The sequence below is a fragment of the Hevea brasiliensis genome, chromosome 13 (genome assembly GCF_030052815.1).
Source record: "Hevea brasiliensis isolate MT/VB/25A 57/8 chromosome 13, ASM3005281v1, whole genome shotgun sequence".
Classification (NCBI taxonomy): Eukaryota; Viridiplantae; Streptophyta; class Magnoliopsida; order Malpighiales; family Euphorbiaceae; genus Hevea; species Hevea brasiliensis.
Genome location: NC_079505.1, coordinates 89,021,579 through 89,037,258, shown reverse-complemented (window position 1 = coordinate 89,037,258; position 15,680 = coordinate 89,021,579). Strand labels below are relative to the sequence as shown.

At 36.4% G+C, this 15,680-nt stretch overlaps 1 protein-coding gene across 2 annotated transcripts; it reads left to right on the top strand.

The window, feature by feature from the left end:
- The first annotated feature begins 1,224 nt into the window (after nt 1-1,224).
- On the top strand, nt 1,225-11,244 carry LOC110647577 (uncharacterized). 2 transcript variants are annotated; one of them, XM_021801492.2, is made up of 11 exons: nt 1,225-4,053; nt 4,213-4,452; nt 5,084-5,213; nt 5,477-5,629; nt 5,749-5,987; nt 6,076-6,145; nt 6,652-6,858; nt 7,733-7,968; nt 8,880-8,958; nt 9,030-9,167; nt 10,519-11,244. In XM_021801492.2, exons 1-11 carry the CDS (start codon nt 1,598-1,600, stop codon nt 10,675-10,677), a joined length of 4,107 nt encoding a protein of 1,368 aa, XP_021657184.2. In that variant the 5' UTR covers nt 1,225-1,597; the 3' UTR covers nt 10,678-11,244. The 2 variants fall into 2 exon arrangements, with proteins under 2 accessions (XP_021657184.2, XP_021657183.2); XM_021801491.2 differs by having other exon boundaries at nt 6,064-6,145.
- The last annotated feature ends 4,436 nt before the right edge of the window (nt 11,245-15,680 follow it).

The window sequence follows — 15,680 nt, the reverse complement described above, 5'->3', positions numbered from 1 at the left end:
GGGACTTTAGACATCAGGTTACTCCTGGAAGCAAAACTGAGTTTGTACTTGGGCTGCCTGTAAGACCGAAATTCTCAGTTTCTGCATGTTCCTTCTGCCTTTTCATCAAACATGGCAAACCATTTGGTTTCTACGCTTCTCACATTTTTAATCACATTCCTATAGTTAGCAAACGTGTTAGGAACTAGAGAGGCAGTGCGGTGAGCAGATGGGTTGGAAGTTGATCTGTTTCTTTATGTGTTATTTCGAAAAATTTTCATGCTATAATCATATCGTTTCTGGAGTGCTGGTGAATTTATTTCCAGTGTATCTCCAGAATGGCCTGACCTCTTTTTGCTGTTGATTGATGCCTTTTCTCATTAACATGTATCAAAGAGCTATACCCAACAGGAAACAAGAGAAGAAGGGCATTGATAAATATTAATAATTCATTCCATTTCAGGACACAGAATCAAGGAGGAAACATCTATAGAAAAAAAAATAGAGTGTAAATCACACGGGATAAGCTTGTTCTACCCTACCCTTATCCAAGAGTGAGCTAGGTTTTGGTTCGTTCCTCAAAACAGATAAGCTTCCATTTTCCAGGCTATACATATACAAGCTTTGATTTTCCCCATCTTCAAAACTCAAAACTTTGCAATAATGGCAAGTGGAAATAGCCAATCCCTTCTATGTTTCCTTGTTTATTGAGTAAGTTCTTCCAAGAACCAAGTATGCTTTCTTTTCCTGTTTGAAGTTTGAACAGTGCAAAGTGAGAATGCTATTGCATAGCTAAAAACAAAATTAATAGTAATTGATGGTCAGACCAACTGTTGAATAAATGAAATGATTAAGGTGACAAATGGGGAGTTCATGATCAACTGGTTTTATATCATTTTGAATAATTGCCAACGTTCTTGATTAACTTGTGTTACCACATAAAAAGATAACTGAGTAGTCTGCTAGATAATCCGTAATTATGATAAGTCCTTTCTAATGACATGCTCATGTGCAATTTTATGTGGTTCTTTAGCTTTAAAGTCATGTCATTGTTGATAATATGTCTAAAAATCATATCAAATAAATATTACATATTTTTAATTATAATAATAAAAAATAAGTATTTTAAAATATGAAATTTTAATCAGATTTAATTATTAAAAAAATAATAATTAATTATATTTTTTTATAATTTAAATTAAATATGTTAAATAACTATTACATAAATTAAAAAAAATAAAAAAAGGAAAGGAAATCAATCAGTAAAGGCAAAGTTAAGGAAAAGGAGATCAAAGAGAGGATCAGAACAGAGAGCACAAGCACATGACAATGGTGAAAAGAGAACCATCACAACCCCCGTGAGGCCGTGAAACGGTGACCCTTATCTTTCTATCTCTCTCTCCGTTCCTTCAAATCGAAGGAACACACACCTATCTACACATCGCTTATTGCATATGCATCTCTCTCTCTCTCTCTCTCTCTCTCTCTCTCAATTATTAAAACCAAACCCCACGCCTTTATTTATTACGCCCGTTCATCCCAATCATTGTCTCAATAACAGCCGTTTAATCGCCACTTTCTTACCCCTCTTTTCTGATTTCATGACTCCCACATTGACATGTCACCGGCGTTGCTAGACACCGGGGCTCTGATTCAAAACCCTAATATTAACGGTCAGATTTCTCATCCTCTTTTTATTGCCTCTTGTTTTTATTTGGATTCTCTATCGGCACAACAACCACCATTGCTAAGCTTCTCGAACGCCATGAACCCATTAAATTTTGGTGATTTAAATTACGGGTTTTCAAATTCAAGCGGAAATGCCCAGAATTTGAACTTTAGCTCGCCTTCTATTCCACGATCATCGGGGAAGCCTCTTTCGAAGCCGAGATTCGTGAAAGCGAGAAAGGAATCCAATTCCCAGAATTTGAAATTCCCAGCTGACACCTGTGCGGGGCCCGGTTTTAATCCGTTCGGACCTGTTTCGGGCTCTGCTGAGCAGGATGTTTCAAAGTCCACTGCATTTGGGTTTGGTAGCGGTGGGAATGAGTCGTTTGTTTTTGGAACCAGTAAAAGTATTTTGGGTGGGAATTCAGATTCAGGGAAGTGGAATGTGGAGAAAAAAGTCATTGAACAAATGAAAAATGTGAGAATTGGGAGCGGAATTGTGTTCCTGAATAATAACTTAAATGCAAGCGATAGAAGTGATTTTGTGTTCGGGAGCGATCACAATAAGAGTTCCATTATTAATGATGGCACGAAGAAGTTGACCATTGATGATAACGAGATTGAGAAGCTTGCTGATGAAAGGTCCAAATTAACGGCAAATGATATTGCCAAATTTGGGCTCAGGAGTGGTGACAATGTGACTGCTTCCATTGGGAAAAATGTGGAATCAAAGCTACCAGATGAGTTGAAGAAGAAATTAAATATCGAAGAGACAAAGGATTTCAATAGGGGTAGCGGTATTTCCAGTGTCGATGATGTGAAAATGTCTGGTTTCAGAAGTGGTGCCAAAAGCTTGGAGAATGTACTTCCTGATGAGATTAAGAATTTGAACATCAAGGATTCTTCGGATGCTAATGACATTGATAGTAAGACCTATGAGAAGGATAGTTTTGCATCTGGAAGCCGGAAAGGAACTAGGAGTCAATCGGGTAGAGAAACAGAAAACATACAGTTGAGCGAGATGGAGAGCAAGTTGAACATTGCAAGTGCAATCGGAGAATCTTCTGATCAAACGGACATGGGATTTTCTTCTTCTCGAATCTTTGCCAAGCAAATGCAAACTGGAAATGGGGGTGTTAAGAAGTTCCATGATTTTGGTAATTCTGCTCCGATGAAGTTTACTTTCAAGGGAGGGGTGCAGGGTGAGGAGGCAAGTAGTAGTCAAGTTCCTATTGACCAACCCAAAGTTGAGACACAGCCAAGTGGACTTGCAGGACCATCATCTGCTTTCTCATCCAGTGGCTTAGCTGGTGGGTATGCTTTTGGATTGCCACCAACAGGTAGAGCGGAGAAAAGAGATGGGTTTATTTTTACAAGCAAGCAAGATGGTGTTGGATCACGCTTTCTTGAATTTAAAACACCGAATCCCAAGGGAAATCTATTCTCTGGTTTAAATCGGAAAGTAGAAATCAGTGCGAAGTTTAAAGACTCAAAAGTAAAGAAAAAAAAAGGAAAGTTGAAGCAACCAGCCAAAGTCCATCTATGGACTGGGCAAGATTTTGTTTCAAGGGAAAGTGGTTGTCGTGAAATCCCTGAGGCTTCTGAATCTTATTCACCCATGGATGTTTCGCCATATCAGGAAACATTATCTGATACTCAAATTTCAAGGGAAACTTCTGTGGCATCTGAGGAATCTTTCAGTCTTGATAACCAATATCCATCAACTGGTTCACAAGCATCTGCTTTGAACGATGCCATAGATGAAGTTTTGGTTGTTGCAACACAACAAATGGATATAAATGAAGACGATGTGCAATTCAGAGCATCGAAAAGCGAAGGTTCTGGTTATTGTTCTGATAAAGGTATTGGTGCTGAAAATCCTCCAGAAGATTCCACATCATGGGCTGAAACAGAAAGCTTTAAATCTGCAAATGAGGAAGTAGACTTTATCAATGATGTTGTGGTTACTTCAGCAGAAAATGGAGCCAGTTCTAGTACAAATATTGAGAAGCGAGATAGTGATGTCAGGGTTCAATTTGGTTCTCCTGCAAGTTCTGAGGATTTTATTGGTTCTGGTTTTACCTTTGCTGCTTCTGCTGCTGCTCAACCATCATCAAAACGTCAGAATAAAAAGAAAAATTGGGTTAAAGTTGGTCATGATTCTTATAATTCCACTCCAAATGCGAAAGTTTCATATGCGCCATCATCTTCACAGTTTACTATATTTTCTGGAGCTTCATTGCCTTCGTCCCCTACTCTGGCAAAGAAAGTTGGTCTATCCACTCCATTCCACATGATTGGAGATAATTCTGAGGGGCTTAGAGGACAGGAGATGAAGCAGGAGTCTGATTTGATTTCTGCCGCATCAGTTGCAGCTCAGGAAGCATGTGAAAAGTGGCGATTAAGGTATTAATAATTTAATATAGCTTCTTCTAATTTGGAATATTTTCTTATCATCTTTCCACATTTTTTTTTTGGTCTTAGCTGGTCTTTTGGTTTTGTAACTATTGATTGTGCTTGTTGCTGTCAACTTTGAGTTCATTAGTTTTTAATCTTTTATTTTAGGGGAAACCAAGCATATACGCACGGAGATTTGTCCAAAGCTGAGGATTGTTACACACAAGGGATAAATTGTGTTTCTACAAGTGAGACATCTAGAAGCTGTCTCAGGGCGTTGATGTTGTGCTATAGCAACCGTGCAGCAACACGAGTGTCTCTTGGAAGAATGAGAGCTGCACTTGGAGATTGTAAGATGGCTGCTGAAATTGATCCCACTTTTCTCAGGGTAAAAGTTAGAGCTGCAAAGTAAGGGCTCTCTTTTTTTTTTTCTTGTGGTTTTTTATGGTCTTTTATTTGGAGTTATTGATTTAGTTGTGTTTACCTCATTAAATGCTATTTTAATTTTATTGCACTGGTTTGCTGCTGAAGGATTTCATAAATACTGTGTTATAATGCCCTTGTTCTCTTCCAATTTTGTTAAGTTGGCTTGGTTGAGTTGCATTACCATTTGTGCTATCAAGTAGTAAATTTGCTGTTTGTAAATGAATTAAACAAATGGTTTTGACGCTATACTTCTCTGAATATCCTTGATCTAACTACTCAGGTTTTGTTTGGTATGTTGTTCTAGTTGCTGTTGAGAAAAACTCTGTCTCAAATGTGTGATTAATGGCAATAGCAATTAAAATTAATCTCTAGGGTTGATTTGACATGTTTGGATTATAAAATCTCCAAATCAACTAAGAGAAAGATCCAGACTACTTTTTGCAATATCATCTGAAGAGGTTCATTTATGAAAAAGTAATTTCAATCTCAATTCCAAAATCACATTCATTTTACATAGCATAATCTGGTTGATTTGCAATATTATGTGAGTTCAGTCTGGGTGGTGTTTAATATTGACTAAGCATTATTTCTTGTTATTATTTTTATCCTTAAGTTGTTACCTGGCCCTGGGGGAAGTTGAAGATGCATCACAGTATTTCATGAAGTGCTTACAGTTAGGAAGTGACATCTGTGTGGACCGAAAAAATGCAGTTGAGGCCTCTGAGGGACTACAAAAGGCACAGGTACTCTTTTTTTTTTTTTTCCCCTTGCCATTTTTGTAAGTAGAATCTTGTAGATTGTCCTTTAATCAAATAAGTGCTATAATGGTCTTTATTAATATATGGATCTAAAAAAAGAGGGCCAGAATGCATATAAATAAACATGGTGTAATTTTAAAACTGGTTAAAATGATAAATCCTTACATATTTGAAATTCTGACTTATGAAACTTTTATTGCCTATCTGATTCTTTTACTTGATCAGTTTTTTCTTTTCTTGACTGGCAGAAAGTGTCTGAATGCTTGCAACAGTCTGCTGAACTTTTGCAAAGGAAAACTTCCTATGATGCAGGATGTGCTTTGGAACTTATTTTGGAGGCCTCAACTATGAGCCCATTCTCAGAAAAATTACTTGAAATGAAAGCAAAGTCCCTTTTCCTGGTTTGTGTTTGTTCTACTTGTGCTTGGAAAATTTCAATCCGTGTGGTTTGGAGTCTATAGGTTTCTTTTAAGCACCAAACCATATTCAGAACTGAGTAAACTTTTGTATTATCTTGCAGCTGCGAAAGTATGATGAAGTAATTCAGCTATGTGAGCAGACTTTTGATTCTGCTGAACAGAATTCTCCTCTGATATATGCTGATTGCCAATCAGCAGATCTAGATAGTAGTGATCTTATGAAGGATTCCTCCTTTTCTCTTTGGCGAAGCCACCTGATTTTCAAATCCTACTTCTATCTTGGAAAGCTGGAGGAGGCTATTGGTTCACTACAAAGGCAAGAGGAACTGATTGAAAAAAGGTAACTCATACTCCTTACTTATATGGAATAACTTTGGTTTCATTTTTTTAATTTGATACTAGTGTTGTTCTTTCAGTGGTGTGCGCAGGAATGATGACAAGATGATGGAATCATTAATACCCTTAGCTGCCACTATACGAGAACTCTTACACCATAAGGTACAGCACTGCTTATGAGATTTTCTTTCTGAATGGATGGTATAGTGTTTTAGTCACCTTAATGTGTTATCTCATGGCATCAACATGGGAATGGCTGTCCAGCTTGCGTTCAACATGCTTGTGTTGTATGGATTTTGAATGGTGAATCCTCTAAAGGAATAGTGGAATACAATCCTGTTTTGCCACTCTTTTTTATTGAACCATTCATTGGTTTCTACTTGAAGTTAAGCCACTTCATTTTAACCACAGAATGAAAGTATTTAATCAATTCAACTGTGTTATGAACACATGTTTGGGGATTGATAAATCTGATATATAGTCAGACGAGAATACAATATTTTTGACAAATGTTTAAGGCATTTGATAAAGATTTTCTGTACTTTATTTTATATTAGATAGCTTAAATGTTCATATCTGAGACCTTAAGAAGATTCCCTGCAGGTTATTTCTTGACCACATCATCATATTTAATAATTAAATATTTTATTTTTTATCCTCAATTTTAGGCTGCAGGAAATGAAGCATTTCAAGCAGGAAAGCATTCAGAAGCCATTGAGCATTACACTGCTGCCCTGTCATGCAATGTAGAGGCGCGTCCTTTTGCAGCTATTTGTTTCTGCAATCGAGCTGCTGCATACAAAGCATTGGGCCAAATTACTGATGCTATTGCAGACTGCAGCCTAGCAATAGCTCTTGATGGAAGTTATCTGAAGGTTTTCCTCTGAATTGATTCCTTCTTTTTGGCTTTGACAGTGTTCATCCTTTTTGCCATTTGAGGACTTAATATCTGAAGATTTGAACCTGATGTTTTATGAGGAAATTGGGAATAATTATTGTTCTTACTTGATGTGTAAACCTGCTACTGTTTCCATATTTGAAAATTGTGATTTTGAAAAAGCAACTTAATTTGGCTGTTGGGTCAGACTTATTTAAAATTAGAGAACATGATAGATGATGCATGATGTAATGCAGTTACTCCTTTTTGAATTTGCCCCCATTTTTAGTGATGTGCATAAGCAACCATGTGATGCGAAATAGGAAGTTTAGAATTTTATTTAGGAATTTTAATTATTATAGAATTAGGAAATTAAAGAGTTTTTATTATTTAGGAATTTTATTATTATTAGGTCTATTATTTTCTAGTTTATCTTATTTAGTATTCTAAATTAGAGTTGAATTAGGGTTTCTATTCCTAATTTGATTAGGGTTATAAGCTCTATAAATAGAGTTAATTTTCAATTATTTAGAAGTTTTAGGCTATGATTATTATTGAGATTAATAAAATTATTGAGAATTAGTTTTCTTTTCAAGGATTAGTCCTTGCTTTGTTCTTTGTTCTTTATTTATTCTACATTTTATCACTCAATGCTATTAGTGGTGAATTTTTTGACTAATGTTCTTGGTTAAAACGTTAGAACTTCTAAATGGGCGCTTATAATTATAATAGTCTCTTAAATCAGCTTTCTTACCTGAAGAACTGAAAGCATAAATCTTTTTGGCTGCTAACAAGGTATAGATTGAAGCTTATTAAGCTTACTTGGTAATTCAAACTGATCCTTTACATATATAATGTCTATGCTTCAATAGGCAATTTCTAGAAGATCCACTTTATATGAGATGATTGGGGATTATGGACAAGCAGCTAGTGATCTTCAGAGACTTGTATCTACTCTCACTAAGCAAGTAGAGGAGAAGTCCAATCAGTTTGGATCATCTGATAGAATGGGAAACTTGGCAAATGATTTAAGACAAGCTCGTATGCGTCTTTCCACGATTGAAGAAGCAGCTAGAAAGAAGATTCCTCTGGATATGTACCTCATTTTGTAAGTCTTCTTTATTTAGCAAGCTACATAAGTTCTCACCTTTTTTTATGATGTCAGGTTTAATGAAAAATTTTAGCTAAGAATCCCAAATGCATTATTCTGTAGGAAAATTTGCTTTAAGTAACCTCAATTTCTGTCTGCATGCATTTGTGAATTAATATGACACTTGAGAAAATACATGATAGAAGTGTTATGGCCATTTTCACTCCAGAATCAGTTGTGCCCCATAGTTTCTTTTCCTCCACATTTTTCTTTGAAGCCATTTTCTGAGAAAAAGTATGCTTGTCTTCTGATCAATGAGCACTTTGGGGTGAGTGCATTTAATTCTTTATCTGTTTGCATTATCTTGGATGATTCTTAACAATGTTCACTGTTATGTAGATCAACATGGTCCAGAAATGAGGGTGCTGTGTGCCAGTTAAAGTGGAAGATTGTATGAAGGGAGGGGTAGACATTTTTAGATCATTGAAATGCAATGTGATGTGGTCATTTAGGTGTTATATTGAAATAAATTCCCAAGCATCACTCAACTCATAAAAAACCATTATACTGGTATAATTTGAGAATAATTAGTAATCAGAAAACTTTCATGAAAAAGTTTATTCTTGATTCTTGGGTAAATGGGTGAGATTATCTTGTTTTACTTCGCAATGAACTGTTTTAGCTTTTTGTTCGAAATTGAAAGTACTAGATGTTTTAGAACAAAAGTTCAAATTGAAAATTGCTAGGTATATAGGGATTTATGATAACCCTCGTCTCCCTGTTTATTTGTATAAATATAAAAATGTGTATGTGAGATGTAATGCCTCTACCTTCGCTTTAAAAATGTCTTGCTGCTAAGTAACTGCTGATAGTTAAGGTCGATCATAGTTGAGGCTTAAAATCGTTTAATATTCAAATGATGATGGCAGGGGAGTTGAACCTTCTGCTTCAGCCTCAGAAATTAAGAAGGCATATCGGAAAGCTGCACTTAGGCACCATCCTGACAAGGTTTCTTCATATTCTGCTATAGCCATATCTTACAATGATTTTCCTCGCTGACAAATTGATTATTGATGTAGGCTGGTCAGTCATTGGCAAGAAGTGAGAATGGAGATGATGGTCTCTGGAAAGAGATAGGAGAAGAAATCCACAAACATGCAGACAGACTTTTTAAAATGATTGGGGAGGCATATGCAGTACTTTCAGACCCTACTAAGGTCTTGCATGTTATTATTATTATGGTTTTGTAATCTTTTATTGGTTCAAATTTTCTTTTATTTGTTTTTTGAGCGACTAGCTCACGGGCCAAAGGCCCCCACCCAGACTGACCTGAATAAAGGGTTATGCCCAGGCCTGGTGTGGCCCAATCAGTCAACGAACTGGGCTGGGCATGAGGACTCATTTCCCTTGAGGCCTGACCTTCCCAACGGTTAAAATATTCTTTTATTAATGTGGTCTGGCCTCATCAAACACATGGACCTCAAAGGCCAGGCTGCACCAGCCTTTTGATCAGGTCTAGCTTTTTGCATCCAAAATGTGGACTTATCTAGTGGAGTATTATCAACTTGCTTTGAGTTGGTCTGGGCAAAGGTGCTGTCCCAATGGAAGGTATGGGTCTAATTGCCACTGGTAAGCTCTGATTTTAAGCACAAGTTATTTAACACATGTTAGGTAAAAATGGAGAATGTGAAGGGTATTTGTTTGTGGAAAAGAAGGAAGTGCAACAAAGGTGTAAGCACAAAGAAGCAGTGGGTTAATGCAAAATCAACTACCAATATAAACAATGATTACAAGAACCGAAGGCACCCTACAAATTGGTTTTCTGTGAAAAATCATGGTGCTGTTGTGTATGCATGATGTTAGGACACTTGCCAGGTAATGATCAGTCAGCTTCTCAGAACACTGACGAGAAGTTGAAGACAGTTTAGCTTCTCAGAGCCTTGCCTGGTTATGTATGCATGATCTATGAAAATGTATTCATGTAGACTGCAGACTATGGGGAATCATAAAACACTTGCTTTTTTTCTTTTCCTTGGATTCTTCACTCTTGTATCCCTCCTCCTGTAAGAGAATCATCATACACTGACATTTTACATGATTCTCAGTACTCAGATCAGCATTTTTTTCAAATGACTTAGAGGAAAAAAAATTTTACTTGTAAGCTTAGTATATTTGGATCACTTCTTCATTTCTTATATTTAGATCAATGAGCAGAGTTCTCCTTCCTGTGTATTTCTAGTTCACGTGTTTTTCTTTCTTTTAGATTGCTACTCGTTCATTTCTTCTTATGTTTTAGATCAATACACATGGTTCTCCTTCCTATGTGTTTCTAGATCACATGTTTTCTCTCTTTTAGATTGACAAGGGTCTATCGCTTTCCCATGCCCTTATCTGTGGCAACCCTTTGAACTTGAATATAAATTATGATTTTCTTTCGCCGTTGACACTGCCTTTCTTTTGTAGCATAACATGTTTACTTGGCTAAACAAACTGTTAATTTTAGCCCTTTTCTTTTTCTTGGGAGAGAAAATTTGGTGTTTATTTTTGTCAATTGCCATCTGTTTGCAGCGCTCACAGTATGATCTTGAAGAAGAGAAGAGGAATGCCAAAAAGAGAGAGAGTGGAAGCAGCGCATATAGAACATGCACAGATGCTCACAACTATCAATTTGAAAGAAGCGGCACTAGGAGACAATGGAGAGAGGTTTGGAGATCATATGGTAGGTAGCTCACCAACGGAAGGGCCAGCCACTTGGTTAAAGAGATCTTGATGACAATCATATGTGCTTGCTTGATAAGAATCTCCGGATTTCAGAGTGACAATTGTGTGTTAACATGGGTTTGATTGGTTAGCGGCAGTCTGTCTGTAACTTCAACTGATACTTGAGTGGGCTTGCTGATGGGAAATTACTTAAGCTACTTTGAAAATTGATGACTTATGCAGCAGATGGAAGGCGCAGGATGGCTTGAAGCTCTGACGAAAATTCTGGTTTTTTCACCCGTACAATATGTTGTTCCCAAAAATACCAAAAAGTAGGGGAAAAGAAACTGTTTCCCGTTGAGGGTTGACAGTCAGACTCTGGAAATTTGTGAATCTGAAGGCTAGTCCTTTTTTTTTTTTTTTCCCGGAAAGAGGAAAAAGAACAGGAAAAGAAACATCCTAGTGTGATTTAAAATTTCACAAGATATGATAAAGTTATTGCTAGCTGTTTGAGGTGTGTAAATGTACCGGCCACTTGTACAGATGAAATGTTAGAAATGCAATTAATAAATCATTATAATTTGATTTTTATCATCACTGTGCCAATACATGAATTGTAATTTTCCTGTATGAAATTAATTTTCTTAGCTTATAAGTAATAGTTTTGGAATCATAATAATGGACTTGTGCTGCATTTTAGTTTTACGTTTTCTTTGGGATTTAGAGCTGGTGTTGTTTTTAATTTGGCGACGATGTCCTTTCAGTAGCGACACAATTTCGTCACTAATGTGTGAATTAGCGGCACTCTTCTCGTTAATGGAGAAGAAAATATACCATCACTATAATGTAAAACTTCTTTAACAATCTTTCATTCATATATAATAACCGATTTCTGTTATAACATAAGAAAGTGACTTAAATAATCCTAAGACAAAAGAAAATAACTTATGAGAATCAAGCTACATACACACACTAAAGGATTTCATCCAAGGTCCAATTACTAGGGCTAGAGCTAAATCACTTCAGAATTTAATTTATGAAATCATAAGAAGCAAGGATTATAAGCTGGAATGGCATGAAGAAAATTATAAAGGATTAAATTTGGTAAAAATTAAGCTTAGAAGTGACCAGTGTCATGTGGAGCATTAGATTACATGTAATAACCTGTGGACATGCATGCACCAGATCCAACTCATGTACATGCATCTGCTGGCACCTTTTTTTCAAGGAATATTCCATCTGTTATAACCACCTCTCTTTTGGACTTAAATGCCCTTATTTGCTGCTGTGTTAAATTTACTTTTTGTAAGGAGTTTTTAGTTTTTTGATAGATTAATTTTTGTTTGGACTTAAAGCTCCTTACAGCTGTTACTAAAGTAGGGATATTTTTGTCTTTAGCTTTGAAGGCAAGAGGCTATAAATACAAGTGTAATAAGAGAGTGGAGGACACACTTTGAATATTAATGAAAGATTGTTTCTGCTCCTTTAGTGAGTAAATTGACTGTTACCTTTGTTCTTGTGAAGTTCATTAACTTGCTGAGATTTCTATCTTGCAAGGTTTAATGTGCATAATATTCTTGGTTTATTCATTCTCCATATGAATTAGGTCAAGAATCCAATTTCTGATATTTTCTTTGAATTACACATTGTGCTGGTTCAAAGAATCAAATTCATACATCTTGATTTGGTGCTTTCAATATTGTTCATTTAATTCTTGAATGTGGGTTTTCAAGTTACCAATTGCTTGAAGGTTCACATTAGTTTTGGTATCAGAGCAAAGGGACGTCCAAACAAGGTAGATTCTCTATTTGCTTCTTATTCTTTGTGTTTCTTACCTTCTTCATATTTGCTGTTTGGCTCTTGGGTTTAGTTGGACCTGTTTGTTTAAAAATTTGTTTTGTTGGGTTTGTCTTAGGGTTTTTGGTTAATCAAGCCAAAGACATTATTCTAGCTATCCATTTTGCTTCCTTCATTTTGATATCAAGCATGAGAGATTATTTGGGTCATTGAGTTCGACTTACCAATTTGGCCTGAAACTGTACCAGCATTATTTGGGTGTGTTTAAGACGTTGGGTGTAAATTTTGGGGGTTGTTTGATATCGTTTACTCTTGAACCAAAATTTTTAATGAACCAGATCAAATTATGTTCACATAGCAAATAGACCCAGAAATTCCTGAAAATTTACAGGGTATTTATACCCCATATCAGTAGTTCCCAAATTAAATTTCAGCTTAAAATTCAACCATTTGTATAGGGAACCAAAATTTTGCGGCAGAATCGATCAAAATAAGTTCACATAGCAAATATACCCAGAAATTTCTGAAAATTTACCGGGTGTTTATACCCCATGTCAGTAGTTCCCAAATTAAATTTTAGCTTAAAATTCATCCGTTTGTGTGGGGAACCAAAATTTTGCGGCAGACCCGATCAAATTAAGTTCACATAGCAAATCAGCCCGAAAATTCCTGAAAATTTGCAGGTTGTTTTTTCCTCATTTGACATATTCTCAAATTAAATCTCAGCTCAAAATTTAACTATTTGTGTGGGGATCAAAATTTTGCGGCAGACACGATTAAATTTGGTTTACATAGTAAACCTGTCAAGAAAAGCCTGAAATTCTAGCAGCAATTAGTCAGTATTGGGTTGCATTTGCCTACTCAATTTCAGATCAAAATACACTCGTTTGCTTGGTGATCCTAAATTTATGCAATTCTTAGTGTATTGTGTGAACTGCTGGTAATTGTGATAAGTTGGTGGCAAACTTGGATATTTAAGCTTGATATCACTTCTTTAGGTTGTCACTTTTCCAGCTTATTACTCTTTTATTTTGGTGTCTTCTTTCTTAATTCCTTATTGCATTACATTTCCATACTTGAGCTTTTCTTTTCTTTTCTTGACTTCTTGAGTCACATTATTGTTTTTTTTTTTTATCACTCGTTTTGATCCATCACGTTCAAGAATTTTATTGTGTGTTAAATTTTTGTGAGTACAGTCTTGGTTTGAGTTACTTGAGTTTGACAAGAACTTGTGGACATAGCCAAGAGAGGTAAAAGGCACAGAGTGGTGAGTTCATGAGAGGGGAAAAGCCTTGTTGAGTTAAACACGAGTGGAGTGTCCCCTGTTGAGTGTAAACACGTAAGGGAGTGAGTGAGGTGTTTTCTTTACACTAACCATTTTCTTATAGGTCTGAAAACATGTCTAGAAGGGGTGATGGTAGTGAGGGGGAAGGTGAAAATCCTTTCTACATGCAGGCTGTCAGACAATAATTTGAAAGAATGAATGTTGTGTGCAATGGAATCATAGATAGGTTGGAAAGATTGGAGCAAAGAGATAGGCAAAGTGAGAGAAGGCCAAATAGGAGGGATCTTGTACCTCCATTAGTTGAATCTGATGAAGATGAGGTTGATAACTACGATTTTGAGGTTGAAAGACCTAGGAGGGGTAGATATGAGAGAAGAGCTGAAGATAGGAGGAATGGGGATAGGAGGATAAGAAGAGAGGAAAGAGAGAGGAAGAGGGTAGATGACAATATCAAAAGTATTAAAATGAGCATCCCTTCTTTCCAAGGGAAAAATGATCCGGATGTGTATCTTGAATGGGAAAGGAAGGTAGAAGCTGTGTTTGATTGTCATCACTATTCAGAGGAAAAGAAAGTAAAGTTAGCAGTAGTAGAATTTACTGATTATGCTTTGGTATGGTGGGATCAAGTGTTGATTAGTAGAAGGAGAAATTATGAGCAATCAATTGCAACCTGGGGTGAGATGAAATCTATAATGAGAAGGAGATTTGTTCCTAGTCATTACTATAGAGAGCTACATCAGAGGTTACAAAGATTGACTCAAGGTTCTAAAAGTGTTGAAGATTATCATAAAGAAATGGAAATTGCTATGATTAGAGCCAATGTAGAGGAGGATAGAGAAGCCACCATGGCTAGATTCTTGAATGGGCTAAACAAGGAGATTGCTCATATTGTTGAGTTACATCACTATGTTGAGTTGGAGGATATGGTCCACATGGCTATGAAGGTAGAAAGGCAACTTAAAAGCAAGTCAAAATTTAGAGGAAATGCAGTTACTTCTTCATCCTGGAAGTCTAACTGGAAGAAGGATGATAGGGAAAAGGCTGTTAGCAACTATAAGAAAAATGAGGAAAAGGAAAAGAAGGTGGAGAAGAAATTTGCAGAAAGTAAAGGAAAGGAGGTTGCAACTACTACCCGAAATAGAGATGTGAAGTGTTTTAGGTGTTTGGGCAGTGGACACATAGCTTCTCAATGCCCTAACAAGAGAGTCATGGTCATAAGAGAAAATGGTGAGATAGAAACGGAGGAGGAAATTGTGAGTGATTCCACATCTTCAGGGGAGGAGGATGCAGAGGTAGAATATGCTGCTGAAGGAAGTGCTCTAGTGATTATGAGTGCATTAAATACTCAAGTAAAGGAGGATGTTGGTGATGAATTGCAAAGAGAAACAATTTTTCATACAAGGTGTCTTATCCAAGACAAAGCTTATAGTGTCATCATTGATGGGGGAAGTTGTGCCAATGTTGCTAGTACTATTTTGGTGCAGAGATTAGGGTTGAGGACTTTGAAACACCCTAGACCCTATAAATTGCAGTGGTTGAATGAATGCGGTGAGGTGAAAGTAACAAAACGAGTGCTGATTTCCTTTGCAATAGGAAAGTATCAAGATGAGGTTACGTGTGATGTGGTTCCAATGCAAGCTGGCCATTTATTACTTGGCCAACCATGGCAATTTGATAGAAAGGTGATCAACGATGGGTATAAAAATATGTATTCTTTTGAAATGAATGGAAGGAAAATCATTTTGGCACCTATGACACCAAAACAGATTTATGAAGACTAAACAAGGCTTAAGCAAGCAATGGGTGAGGTAAAATCAAGAGTGGCCGAAAAGAGAGCAGAGAAGAAAAGAAGGAGTGAAAAGAAATTGATTGAAAATGTTGTGAGTGAGCAAGACAAGGGTGGTTGTGAGGAAAGAAAAGATAGTAAAGAAAATATTCCAAGAGTGCT